Genomic DNA, 14,306 nt, shown 5'->3' on the forward strand with positions numbered 1-14,306 from the left:
ACTTATATGATCCCATTATTTCAAACATAATTCAAACAGAACATAAATATTACACAGGAGGAAAGGCTTCTCATTACCATGGTTAGGTCAGTGTAGCTAGTCTTGAATAATAGCATGATAATAATAACAAATTATAGTATTTATGAAAAATAAATACTAGCTGAAACACATCTTGAAAAATGCCTCTGTTGATATAAAATGAGGTCCAATAGATTCTACCTTTAGATTATTTCATATGAAACTATACAATTTTGTCAAAATATAACATTTACTATTACTCATGTAAAAAGGTGATTATGTATAATGAAAAAATAAAATAGCGTATAGCACAGTGTTGCTCTTTACCTCCTCAGTGCTGTTTGGCATGTCAGAGCTGCCTACTATTTGAGATGTTCGACTTGGCTTAAAACTTGAAATTTCTCACAATAATTGAAATTGGTCACATCAGTTTTGAGGTCGGTGCTCCGCAATATCGAGGGAAGTCCATTTGTTGCATATGCCCGCCAGAGAGGCGCAGATCATGATCGCGAGCTGGTTCCGTTACTCTCGTGAGAAAGTGCAGATGAGAAGCCTTTAGCTGATTGCGAAATTATCATTAAATTTGCCTCGGCAGTCCTAAATAGGCTATCACTTGTGCGGCCGTCGAAATATCTTCAATGGGAGAACCATTTCATTGTTCTTTCCCTGCTGTCCACGGCCCAGTCTGAATAGACCTGCGACCCACCAGTTGAGAAACACTGCTTTAACTCACACACACACACACACACACACTCACTCACTTATGTCAGACCCCCTCGTCTCGCTTCTCTCTGACATTTTCTCCACTGCATATGTGTTTGTGTGGTGCAAGTTGACGAGTCTGACAGGCAGTCGAGGAGGAAGGAGATGCACACACGCAGGTGAGATTTTCCCATCCAGATGCCGGTATACTGCTGCAACCCTACTGTGGATAATCTTTGGTTTCTGTGCTGTGCTGTGGCATGGCTTTGTGATAAACATTTGTAATTGCATATTGCCTGCCTGACTATCAGCTTTAGGGATGGGAATCGTAAGGAAATTAAAGATTGTGATTCCTGTTCCTTAACAGTTCTATTAATGATTGTCCTTTTGAGGAGGAAACATTTTGAAATAAGAAATGCGATTTTTATTGCATTCACTGCCCTCGGCAGTCTTTTGGCTAATGATAACATCATTAGCCAAAAGATTCTTGTTCAGAATGACTTTAAGTAAATTTTCTCTCTTCTTCCTCAGTGACCTTCAAGCTTCCTCTCGCAACTCTCCAACAACAACCTTTGGTGATCCCAGCATCTTGACCTTTGACCCTGGACTCAGAAACAGTGATGGGGCGTAAGATAGACCTGTCTGGTCTGACCAATGGTGAAGCGGAACACGTACTCCGAGTTGTACAGAGAGACATGAAACTGCGGAAGAAGGAAGAAGAGAGACTCAGGTAAAAGCACGTATGCATGAGAAGACGTCTGTCAAGTTTATATGCAAATTAATTTGGCTGGCAAGTTTGTGCAAATGTGTCTGTGAGGCAGTGTGTGTATGCACTTTCTTGTGTCTGCTCTCAGTTTTGATGACTGAGTCACTCCATTACCTGAGTCATTCCTGTTATGCAGTACATTTTGATGTCCCCATATACATATACTGTGTGTCTTAATATATAAGGTAAAATATTAAACTAATAGACTTAATGATGTAAATCAATACCAGAAATGTAATTAAAGTCACCATGAATTCAAAATTGACAGAACGATGTATCACATTATTATAATTTGTTTTTAAATGGTTTGCAACTTGCCTCCCCCCCTCTCACAACAACTTCTCTTCTCTGCTGACATATATCCTGGTGCGAGGGCTGGGGAAAAATGTTGACCTATAGCCAGATGAGTTTAAACCCCTTCCCACCACCCCCCGTCATTCAAATGATACGATCGCAGCAATTGGCAAACAACATGTTGAATGTGTATTTTATGTTGCTCCCCTCCCCAAACCCTCCCAAAACTACCCTGTTTGCATGCCTGTGGGCTTGAAATTTTACATTTCAAAGAAGGAGGGATATCAGAGAATTTGCGTTTGTGTTGCAAGTGGCTGGAGTTTATTTATAGTTTTTGTGCAGCCAGAGATTTCTTGAGATGTACATTTTGAGTAATAGTTCTTCATTTATTATGTTTGCTGTATTGTGATTTGTGAAAATTCTAGATTGTTTTTTACTTGCTTGTTTCTCATTTATCTGTATTGGCGCAACGGCTCCCACCTGATTGTAAACAAAGGCTGTGGTGTGATGTGTGCGTTTGTGGACTGTTATGTAGTAATGTTCCATTCTCAAAATGTTTAAAAGCTGGCCGGTATTGAGATCACTTCACAAATATTCCCGGTAAGTGACACTGACATGAGCAGCATGGTGTAAAGGGGTATGTGTGTGTGGCTGTAAACTAAAACCTATTGGCTATTTTTTTAAATGGGTCGATCGACCCAAATTTTTAAAGTAGATCGACATGTCCCATCCCCAATTCCTGTTTCAGTAGGAAATACGTCAAAACAACTAATCCAACAGCGCATGTCAAGGCACTTCAGTCTGACTTTTAGAAATATTTCAGGTGTTTCTTCTTTTTTTATTCCTTTCTCTAATCAAAATGTCCTCAATATCACTTTCCATCTGGTTAGTCTTGTTATATTCCTTTAACAAATGTCCTTAATGACATCATCCGCTAGGAAGTGCATCATGTTTGGAGGGAAAACAACAACACAAAACGAGCAAGTATTACCAATTGATTTTATGAATGTTTTGTGGTCTTGGGTAATTTATTTTACTTTAAAATATTCCATGCTTTTAGATAAAATACAGAAATTGGTATCAATATTAACAACATTTCAAAATATGGTTAAGAATATATCAAAATAAACTTGACACCCTCCTGTAAGCCTCTATCTATCACCTTAATTGCTAGCTTTAGCTCTTTATTTCCATTCTGTTAGTATCATTATTTCCATTCTGTTAGTATCATTATTTCCATTTTGTTAGGTCCCATCCCTTTAGACATCCTGTTAATTTCTTAATTTTCATGTTGTTAGGTTCAAAATAGTGTTGTCACGATACCAAAATGTCAGTAGTCGGTACCGATACCGGTGAAATTTCACAGTTCTCGATACCAATTTTGATACTACAGCAACAATGTGCATATATGGGAATGTGCTATTGAACACACTCCTTTAGTCTATTTAAAGGTATATTTCAATGTAAATAATAATTTTTAAGATATGCATGCTTCCTGATAGTGTTTCTAAATTAAGCATGCATTGCTTAAGTGTTTTTAAGCAGGCCCTACTGAAATCTGTTTTATTTCCCCCCTCATTTTTTAAGTAATTGTTCCAGTATTCCATGTTTGTAGTTTAATTTCATCATCAAAATGATGTCTAATCAAATTAATTGTTAAAGGTTTTAAAAACATTTACTTCCCAACACACCATTGCATTTTTTAACAAACCTTTATTCAGGACAATAGCACTCTTGCTTGTGATATATTGCTTAATTTTTATCAGAATTATTATTATTTTGTATTATTATTATGTAACCATTATTTATTATTATTACAGTGAATATTACATTTTACTCTACAGTTCTAATATATTTCTGTTGTAGTTTCTTCAATTTCAGGCATCTAGCTTTAATTTTAAGTATGCTTTTATTTTGACGTGTGGTTTTGATGGAAGCTTCACTTTTTCTGGAGGATAAACAGTGTGTAACATGGCCCAGTGTGATCATTAAAGTGCAAATGCTGTTATTTCGTTATATAAATATATAGTCTAAGCTGTTTGCTTCACAGTAGTTTATTGCTCTGCTTTGTCATCTCATACAATGCAAATGATTCTCAAGTTTCTAGTGTATGAGCAGTCAGTTTCACACATTCGTTTAAAGAATGCAGCTTGAATGCAGACTAAGATTGCAGCCATTTTATTAGTTGTGCATTTCAAGTGTAAAAGGGGTAACAGAGCACACTCTCAAATAAGCATGTGAGCATTTGAAAGCAGTCAGGTGTCAGTCAGATAGTGTGCAGGGACCAAATTACAAGTACTTTTGACAACATTAGTTCCATAATTAATATTCCATAGTTCCATTAGTTGTATTGTTTTTTTTTATGCATAATAATATATACAAATAAATAATATATACAAAGTTACTCTATAGTTAATACATTCTAAGTGCCTGAGCTTGACCAGAGCATATTATTCAGTATCTGCTCTACCCTATTATAGAAATAATTCCTTAAATTACAAAACAGGCATATTCTTTTTTTAAAAAGCTATAAAGCTCAAAAAGGTACTGCATAAAATGAATTAACTTGTTTTAATGCCAAGGGGGAAATATACTGTATATATTTATATACCACTCTTTTCCTTCTGTCTTTCTCTCTCTATTATTGATGTAGCTTCATTGGTCAACTACTTTTTCCTCTTGTCATTTTGATGCATTCAGCAGCTCCTTAGAATTGCAGCACTCTCTGTAGAGGGTAACTGAGTAACTAATGACAGGGCTGTCATCGTGATGTATGATATTTATGTGTAACGTTGTTGTTATTGCATTTGCTGACTAGAATACGGATATGCAATGGCTTTTATGCATACAGGGAAAAGGATGTTCTGCTTATCCATCTGTCTAAAAAAAATTAAAAAGTTAAATAACAATGTCTCTGTCAGCAATTCAGTTTGGCAGTTAGCATGCTGCGAGATTACCCGTGCGAGGGTAGATAGTTGGAGGGCAGAGGTTATGGATCTCGAGATTGCTCAGTGTTGTGATTTTGAGTGTTGTCAGACTTGACTCACTTTGGTCAAGATCTCTGGCTTCTTTTTGATGAGTCAGCACTGTGTCATTGGCCCCCTGAAGGGCCGTACTCTCAGTGACTGTGTTACATAATGCATCTCCATGTCTAGCGTTTTTACTGAGTGCTTGTCAACAGGGCTGTGTGAATTATTTGGCATAGAAAGGTATAATCATTGACTCACTTAGTAATGATTTCATTGTGGCTTTCAAAGTGGCTCCAACCAAACTATGTGGTTAAACAGTTTTAAAGGTCAGACTTATTTTGTAATTTTTGACATACTCATCATCTGACAGTACACTTAAGAGTTTTGAAGACATGTAATCAGGGCTCCAGGCTAAAAAGAATGACTTGGGAGCCATTGGATCCTAAACTGTAAAATTACGGAACCAAAAGGCTGTTTTTAGTTGCCAAATCACAGAATTGCTTGATTTAGATTGCTGTTCAGGAATAAGAAAGATAGCCGAAGAAAAGGTAAACAGCTGATATCCCATTAATCGGAGGTTTAATAACAGTATATATAGTTGAGAAGTTAAGATTGCATTCCCTTTTAAATGTTCACACCCCTTTCATAACTTATATACATATAAAAGATACAAATTTGATTTAGATCTGCTCTTCAGAATCTACATTACAGTTATTTACATAAAGTATATTACGCTTTTATTAGTGTGTTGTCTTGAGCATCAATGAATGTTTGCACCTTGTGTAATAGTTGTGTACAGGTCCCTCAATACACCTTTTCAGCCTTGGTTTTGGAATGTGGAAGTAAACAATTGCAGGATGAACTTCCACAGCGGTGAATGGGAGTGAATGGGAGACCACAGCAAATATTATTTTCACTTACCCATTTGCTCCAAGAACAAAATATAAAAGATCCACTATTACATTTGAATGACCTAACAGGAAAAAAAGAGAGAGCATTGGATTAAGACTGTCAGATGGGAGAAGATTAAGTTAAAAACTTACACTCAATATTTAAAAAAATTAGCTTGTAAAAAAGTTTGCTAGATTTACACTGCTAAATAAGGCAGAAACGCATCATTTCACATTTTGTGAAAAAGGTATATTGTCCTAAGTGTTAAAAGCTTGATTATATATATAGATATTAGGGCTTTCAATCGATTACACTTTTTAATCGAATTAATTACATGGTGCCCCGATTAATTAATCGCGATTAAACGCATATACAAGTATTTGCTGAGAAAGCCCCTCATATAACAATAATTAAATATATAATGATTATTCATATTTATATCAATATATAATTATACATAGTTATCTTTAAATATTTAAAAAGTATATATATATATATATATATATATATATATATATATATATATATATATATATATAATATTCAGATAATTAAGATGCATTACATTCTTAATCATTGATAAGACAATATAAAAAGCGGCTTTAGAATACAATGTATTGTTTACTACCATATTATTGATCATAAGTCAATCACTGGCATATAGTTCAAAGCAATCCATTTCACAAGTGAATTTGTCAATCAGTTGGAGATTTGTTATGAGGGCTTGTTTAAGGACCCATCAATTTACACCTGCGTCAGACATTTATTTTTATTAATGCTTACAAAACTTTTACATCTAGAGCCAAGAGGTATATTAAAACAAAACAACAACAAAAAGGAAAATAAATAAATAAACAGTTTAATAAAAATATCAAATTGTTTACATATTTCAATAAACTTTACAGCTTTCTTGTTACTCAAACTGGAAATTGCTCTTAGGTATTGCTGAACCTCTGAATTAAAAATTAAAACTAGTGGTTTATAACCACTATACTTACATTTATGAATACTAAACTTTGCCAACAAAAGCAGTTGGCAAATAATAATAAAATAATATTATTTATGAAGAGACATGTCACGGGGGTCCGCTTGTAAGGGGGTCCGATCCTTAAGGGGACAGAACCGTGGAATTACACACAGGGGGAGTCCACGCAGGAGGCCTTACCTGTGGAGCACCTATACCAGTACAGGGTAGCCATCAGGGTACCCGCAGTGGCCTGGGTCGGCGAGTTCCTCCGCTGAACCGCGGACCCGGAGGGCTGGGGAGGAATCGACCAGGGTCCCGACTCGGAGTGGGGTGCCCTGGGAAGAAGGCGCACTGGACATAGCAACAAAAGTGCTGGGTCTGCCTCCTCTGGGGGGTCCGCTCGTAAGGGGACAGAACCGTGGAATTACACACAGGGGGAGTCCGCGCAGGAGGCCTTACCTGTGGAGCACCTATACCAGTACAGGGTAGCCATCAGGGTACCCGCAGTGGCCTGGGTCGGCGAGTTCCTCCGCTGAACTGCGGACCCGGAGGGCTGGGGAGGAATCGAGGAGGGTCCCGACTCGGAGTGGGGCGCCCTGGGAAGAAGGCGCACTGGACATAGCAACGAAAGGGCTGGGTCTGCCTCCTCTGGGTCTGATCCGGTCTTAGGATCACAGACGTATCTGCCGGACCGAAATTCAGGCAAGTGTCGCTGACAGAGAACGCTTGCAGGTCCCCGACCCTCTTGATAGAGGCGAGCGCGATCAGCAGGGCCGTCTTAAGAGAGAGGGCCCTGAGTCCAATTGATTCAAGCGGCTCGAAGGGAGGTCTCTGGAGTCCTGCCAAGAGGGATTCAACCTCCGGGCGCCTCTCAGGAACCTGAGGATCAGGTCGTGCTTACCCAAAGACTTGCCGTCTACAGGATCGTAGTGGGCGGCAATGGCGGCAACATACACCTTGAGGGTGGACGGGGACAGCTTCCTGTCCAGCCTCTCCTGTAGGAACAGGAGCACTGACTTGATTGCGCATCTCTGCGGGTCTTCAGTTCGGGAAGAACACCAATCTGCGAACAAGCGCCACTTTAGGGCGTAAAGGTGCCTGGTAGAGGGGGCTCTGGCTTGGTTGATTGTATTCACAACGGTCGCCGGTAAGCCGGCTAGCTCTTCCGCATCCCGTCCAGGGACCAGACGTGGAGGTTCCAGAGGTCTGGGCGCGGGTGCCAGAGCGTGCCCCGTCCCTGAGAGAGGAGGTCCTTTCTCAGGGGAATTTGCCAGGGAGGAGCTGTCGCGAGAAGTCTGAGTTCCTAGAACTATGTCCGAGTGGGCCAGTAGGGGGCCACTAACGTGACTTGCTCCTCGTCCTCCCTGACCTTGCACAGCACCGGTGCAAGAAGGCTCACTGGGGGAAATGCGTACTTGCGCAGCCCCGAGGGCCAGCTGTGTGCCAGCGCGTCTGTCCCAAGGGGAGCCTCTGTTAGGGCGTACCAGAGCGGGCAGTGGGAGGTTTCCTGGGAGGCAAACAGGTCTACCTGGGCCTTGCCAAACCGTTCCCAAATCAGCTGGACCGACTGGGGATGAAGCCTCCACTCCCCGCCGGGCAGGCGTTGTCGTGATAGCGCGTCTGCTACGACTTGAGTCGCTGCTGGCTCCATAGGAGGAGACGTGGCGGGAGCGTACGCCGCCTTGGCGATTTATGTACGCCACCACTGTGGTGCTGTCCGATCTCACGAGGACGTGTTTGTCCCGAACTAACGGGAGGAACTTCCTGAGAGCAAGAAGGACAGTCAGCAACTCCAGGCAGTTGATGTGCCAACACAGCGGGGCCCCTTTCCAACGGCCCGCTGCTGCGTGCCCGCTGCACACGGCACCCCACCCGGACCAGGAGGCATCGGTTGTGACCAGAACGCGTCGGGACACCTGCTGTAGGGGCACTCCTGCCCGTAAAAAACAGAGGTCTGTCCAGGGTTGGAGTGTTTTGAGGCAGGTGGGGGTGATCCTTACCCGATGCGTGCCGTGGTGCCATGCTTGTCTCGGGAGTCAAATCTGGAGCTAGTGCTGGAGTGGTCTCATATGCATCAACCTCAGCGGCGCGACCGCCGCGGAGGATGCCATATGCCCCAGGAGCCTCTGGAAACGTTTTAGAGGGACCACTGTGCCTGGCTTGAAGGAAGCGAGGCAGTCCAGCACCGACTGAGCACGCTCGCTAGTGAGACGTGCTGTCATTGAGACTGAGTCTAACTCCAACCCGAGAAAAGAGATGCTCTGAACCGGAGTGAGCTTGCTCTTTTCCCAGTTGACCTGAAGCCCCAAGCGGCTGAGGTGCCGGAGCACCTGGTCTCTGTGTGTGCATAGTAACTCTCGAGAGTGTGCTAGGACGAGCCAGTCGTCGAGGTAGTTGAGAATGCGGATGCTGGCTACTCGTAGCGGGGCAAGGGCCGCCTCTGCGACCTTCGTGAAGACGCGAGGGCACAGAGACAGGCCGAAGGGGAGGACTTTGTACTGAAACGCCTGGCCGTCGAACGCGAACCGTAAGAAGGGTCGGTGTCATGGCAGAATTGAGACGTGGAAGTACGTGTCCTTCAGGTCTACCGCTGCGAACCAATCTAGATGCTGAACGCCAGCCAGAATATTTCTCTGCGTGAGCATTTTGAACGGGAGTTTTAACAAGGCCCGATTGAAAACTCGCAGGTCCAGGATTGGTCGTAAGCCGCCGCCTTTCTTGGGTACAATGAAGTAAGGGCTGTAGAAACCCTTTCTCATTTCGGTTGGAGGGATGGGCTCCACCGCGCCCTTGGCTAAGAGGGTCGCGATTTCCGTGCGCAGGGAACTGACATGCTCGCCGTGTACTGCGGAAAAGCGGATGCCCCTGAAGGGGGGCGGGAGCCGGGCAAACTGAATTGCGTAACCGAGTCGAATGGTCCGGTGCAGCCAGCGTGATGCGTTGGGAAGCGAAAGCCACGCTTCCCAGCTCTGCGCTAGGGGCACCAAAGGGACGAGTATTTTGGACGTACCCGGCGGGGCCTCGCAGTGGGGTGGAACAGGTAGTGCAGCGTCGGGCGGCTTCGTTGTGGCCTGAGGCTGAGGTGCTGAGAATAGACTCAAAGCACTTACCTTGCTCCGTGCACCCGGCAGGGGGCGGGTTCGTGACTGAGAAGGAGGTCTGATGCTGGCATCCTCTGGACTCGTCTGAACCGGCCGGCCGGGGAACAGTCGTGGGCAGGCGGAAGGCGGGATCGCTGCATCCGGTGTACCGGGACTGTCGTAATCTGAAAGCAGATTGCCGTGAGAACGGCATTTAAGGGCCAGGTGACCCAGAGGCAAAGGAAATAGCTCTTTTATTGAGAATGTGGGTACCACAGCCCCCGTCAGGGGGTGTGGCAAATTAAAAAACAAAGGATTCTCCTCCCGGCCCTCCACCGGGGACGGAGCGGTCTTACCACCTCCGGAGCTAACGTCTTCGGCTCTGGGTCGGCTGTCTCAGGAACGCTTGGGAGCCTTCCGGGTCCTAGAGGGGGTTTGTGAGACAGGGGGCGTGCGCCGCCTGCGGTTGTGCTCGACGCTGGGGCTGAGAGCTGGGCCCGGGTTGAGGCGGAGCAGGAGCTGGTGGGATGCCCTCGGTGGGCAGACGTGGCGGGGCCCGTAGTGGCAGGTCTGCGGCGGGGCATGATGTGACTGATGGCCTCCGTCTGCTTCTTCACCACGGAGAACTGTTGGGCAAAGTCCTCGATGGTGTCGCCGAAAAGTCCAATCTGGGAGACAGGTGCGTCCAGGAAGCGGTTCTTATCAGCCTCACGCATCTCGACCAGGTTGAGCCAAAGATGGCGTTCCTGGACCACTAGGGTGGCCATCGTCAGTCCGAGTGCCTGCGCTGTGGCCTTCGTCGCTCTCAGGGCGAGGTCGGTCGCTGAGCGCAGTTCCTGCAGCACATCAGGATCAGGTCCACCCCCGTGCATGTTTCTGAGAGCTTTGGCCTGGTGGACTTGCAGGAGGGCCATCGCATGCAGGGCGGAGGCAGCGCGTCCAGCCGCACTGTAGGCCTTCGCGTTGAGCGAGGATGTTGTCCTACAGGGCTTGGATGGGAGTACGGGGCGACCATGCCAGGATGTAGGGCTACCGGGGCATAGATGGTACGCAACTGCCCTATTGACCTGGGGAATCGCGCCGTATCCGTGGTGCTCTCCGCCATCGAGGGTGGAGAGAGTGGAGCGTGTGGCACCTAGACGAGCGGAGAGCGGGGCTCTCCACGTAGACGTCAGCTCATCATGCACCTCCGGGAAAAACGGGACCGGGGGGATGCGAGGCCGCGAACGGCGCGCTGACCCCAGGAGCCGTTCATCCAACCGCGAAGGCTGTGGGGAGGACGGAGGGTTCCAGTCCAACCCCACGCTCGCGGCGGCCTGGGAAAGCATGTCGGACATCTGAGCGTCGGCCCGAAGGCGGCAGTCCAGGGGAGTCCTCGGCATCAGACACCGCACTCTCCGATGCAGCGGTGAGCTCATCTGCTTCGGACTCGGGAGGATAGACGGCCAGGCCGTGAGGCGAGCCGCTATCGCCGCGAGCTTGGACGGGGACCAGCGAGCGTGTCGGGGAACGGGAGGTTCGCGGGGGGCTACCCGGTGGAACCGCACCCGCTGCCGCCCCCAAATTGCCCCCAGCTGCCAACCGCATCGTCCTCAATCCCGTGGGAAGAAGGAGCAATGCGGGGTGCAGCTGGGGTGGCTTGCCTTCTGTTGAAAGCAAGCCGCGACCGCAACATGGTCATGGTCATGTTCTCGCAGTGAGAACATGAACCATCCACAAATGCCGCCTCGGTGTGATCGCGGCCCAAACACACGAGACAGCGTCTGTGGCCGTCTGAAGCAGAAAGGCTTCTACCGCATCCAGGAACGACACAGGGGCGGAAGGGAATCTTGAAAAAGACGCGTCCTGAAAAGGACGTTCAACGCCGCTGTGTTTGCTCTTTTAGAGAAATTTGCTCTTTTAGGGAAATTTGCTCTTTTAATACACAGTGTGTGTGTGTGTGTGTGTGTGTGTCTGCGCCGTCGAAGAGCTCAGGGGCAACAATGCACGCCGTGCAAAGTAGGAGAAATCCGCTGTTGTGTGCCGTCAAATCCAACAGCAGGCAGATCGTCAGAGAAACGGAAACGTTCAGGCTTCTGTATTCTCGCAGCAGACTGCAAACAGACCATCGGTTCCGAAGAAATTTTCTGACTAAACTTCCGTATTTGCCCCGCTTAAATACCCGTATGCGGGGGCGGGGTATGCAAATACTGACTGTCAACTCTCATTGGCCCTTTTCAATAGGTCAGAGGTGAATATCGGCACTCAAGAGAGACTCCTAGTGTCGCTTCTCCGACACAACGTGGAGAGAGCGACAGAAGGGGAAACAGAGTTTAAGGCATCAAGGTACATCATCATGCTATGACAAAGTCTACTAATATGTCTTTATCTGGTTGGTTTTAGAAGTACAGAATAAATACAGTAAATTGATTCTTTGCTGCTTATAATATCCCACAATACTGTTGTTGGTGGAATGAATAAAAATGGCATCTAATAGAGTGCTTGAAAAGTATATTAATTCCTAAATATTAGTTTTATATAATGTTAATCTATTTCTACTGAGAAAGAAGCACTGCGGTTATTAAATATTTGCTTTATGTCTAAAGCTCACTTGAATTAGTTTAATATCATTAGACGTGATGTTATGTGGCTTTCTCTGAAACCAGTTTCCTTCATAGGGACCTTCATTCTAAAACGATACCTTGTTTGTCATTAAGTAACTGAACAGCAATGCCTTTGATTTTGGACACAGTCATTCTGTCTTACAAAGCTTGGAAATATATATATATCCCACATTCACCTGATGAGTACTTTGTGGAGGATTACCGTCTTTGAGAAATGTCGCAACCTTTTCCTTCAGCTGTGAATAGCCAATCAGACACCTGGCAGAGTTAGAGGAACTCTGTGTTACCCTGAAATGTGTTAGACTGTTGATCAAACACCAGCTGGCTCTTTTGAATAGCAAATGGAAGTGCACACACACACACACACACACACACGCACACACACACATGTTGGGTTTCCATGTTTTATGGGAACTTTCCATAGACGTGTTTTTTCTACTGTACAAACTATATATTCTATCCCCTAACCCTAAACCTAACCCTCACAGAAAACTTTCTGCATTTTTACATTTTCAAAAAACATAATTTAGTATGATTTATAACCTCATGGGGACCAAAAAAATGTCCCCACAATGTCAAAAATTTCGGGTTTTACTATCCTTATGAGGATATTTGTTGCCCACAAATTGATAAATACATACACACACACACACGCACGCACACACGGACATGCTGAGCTGAGGGGACTGATGTCCTTGTATACCAGCAGAGGGGCTCATTAAAGGAAAGCAGGTAGTTCAGGTGCCTGCTTGGAATTAGATTTGTCACAGCTATACACAGAGGGAAAGATGTTGCTAAAAACTGACACTGGAGAAACAATTGCAGGGTTCCAAAACCTAGTGAACTGCCAACAAAGACAGCATTTTACGGCATCAGACATGAAGGCTATTTCATATATCTAAGGCCTCATCTAAGAATCTCATCCAAACTAGAATGGTATTTTCCTACACTTTCAAAAAAGCTCTCCATTACTGCACACTTTGGAAAACATTGACATTATGAAACTGAAACAGAGTTTTTAAACAAAAACTGATTGTGTACGTGGCTCTAATTATGCTGCTTTCTAAGGTACCTGGTTCTCTTACGAGAGGTTCTCTCGTATTGCGTAAGCTAGCTTAAGCTACGGGGAAAGATTCATCTTTTCTGAGATATTGAAGCCAAAAAATGATCCTTAATTTTGTATCCATTGTCAACGCAGTGCAGCAACTGCATACCTTGAGCGGGCTAGCTAGCGAGCTCATAGGTTGCTCTGCGGCAACTGCTGCAGCCTATAGACGAACTTGAGTGAACTTGCGTCCAATGACAGGCGCCGTCACTGTATCAAAGCCCGCCAAAATGGCCGTGGCTAGAGTGCATATAAGCGTAAGTTCGTAGGCTGGAACCCTGATTTTCATCTATTCAGCGAAGCTCTTCGCATCTCTGAACTGCAGAAGCCGCGTCGCCGTTCGAGGGGCATCTAGCAATTTTGGACAGCGCTCGAAGAAGCCGGCCGTGCGCGCCACCTTCAGCCGTCCTGCGAGCTACGCCATCCGGCGACGTATCCTTTTTAGAGCAAGCTAGTTCCTCAGCGAACTTCACAAAAAGAGCAACGAGCGTCTTTTTAAAGATGCCTCGCACCACCTGCGCCTCATGCCGCACCCCTCTCAGCGCCGGAGACCGCCACCTCATATGCGCTCTCTGCCTGGGACTGGAACATGCAGAGCTCGCCCTCGCTGACGGCGGATGCGACCTCTGCGAGGAGCTTCCGATGTCGACCCTGCTGGCTTGACTCGAAGCACTCAAAACCGAAGCCGCCGCGCCGCCTTTCGTTTCGCCGCGCAGAAAGAAGCGCCGCTCCCAAAGGCTGCCGGAACCGGTGTTAGAAGCGACTACCTCGCCGGAGCCTCTCTCTCGAGCCTCGCTTTCACCCTCCCTGCCCCCCCGGGACGCACAGTTGCCGCCGAGCGGCCGCACTGTTGCCATCTCGGATGACGAGGCGGAGGATAAGGGCTGCTGTTCCATCATGGCTTCGGACAG

General features: G+C 45.8%; 1 protein-coding gene across 2 annotated transcripts in view; it reads left to right on the forward strand.

Annotated features, from left to right (window-relative positions):
• Window positions 1-1,340: 1,340 nt before the first annotated feature.
• The window catches only part of LOC127634866 (rab effector MyRIP-like), a 189,195-nt gene continuing 176,229 nt past the window's right edge, over window positions 1,341-14,306 (forward strand). For both annotated transcript variants that reach the window (XM_052114590.1, XM_052114591.1), the window contains exon 1: window positions 1,341-1,450. In XM_052114590.1, the coding sequence (XP_051970550.1) occupies window positions 1,341-1,450 (110 nt within the window). The remainder of the gene's footprint in view (window positions 1,451-14,306) is intronic.

The sequence above is a fragment of the Xyrauchen texanus genome, chromosome 42 (assembly GCF_025860055.1).
Source record: "Xyrauchen texanus isolate HMW12.3.18 chromosome 42, RBS_HiC_50CHRs, whole genome shotgun sequence".
NCBI lineage: Eukaryota > Metazoa > Chordata > Actinopteri > Cypriniformes > Catostomidae > Xyrauchen > Xyrauchen texanus.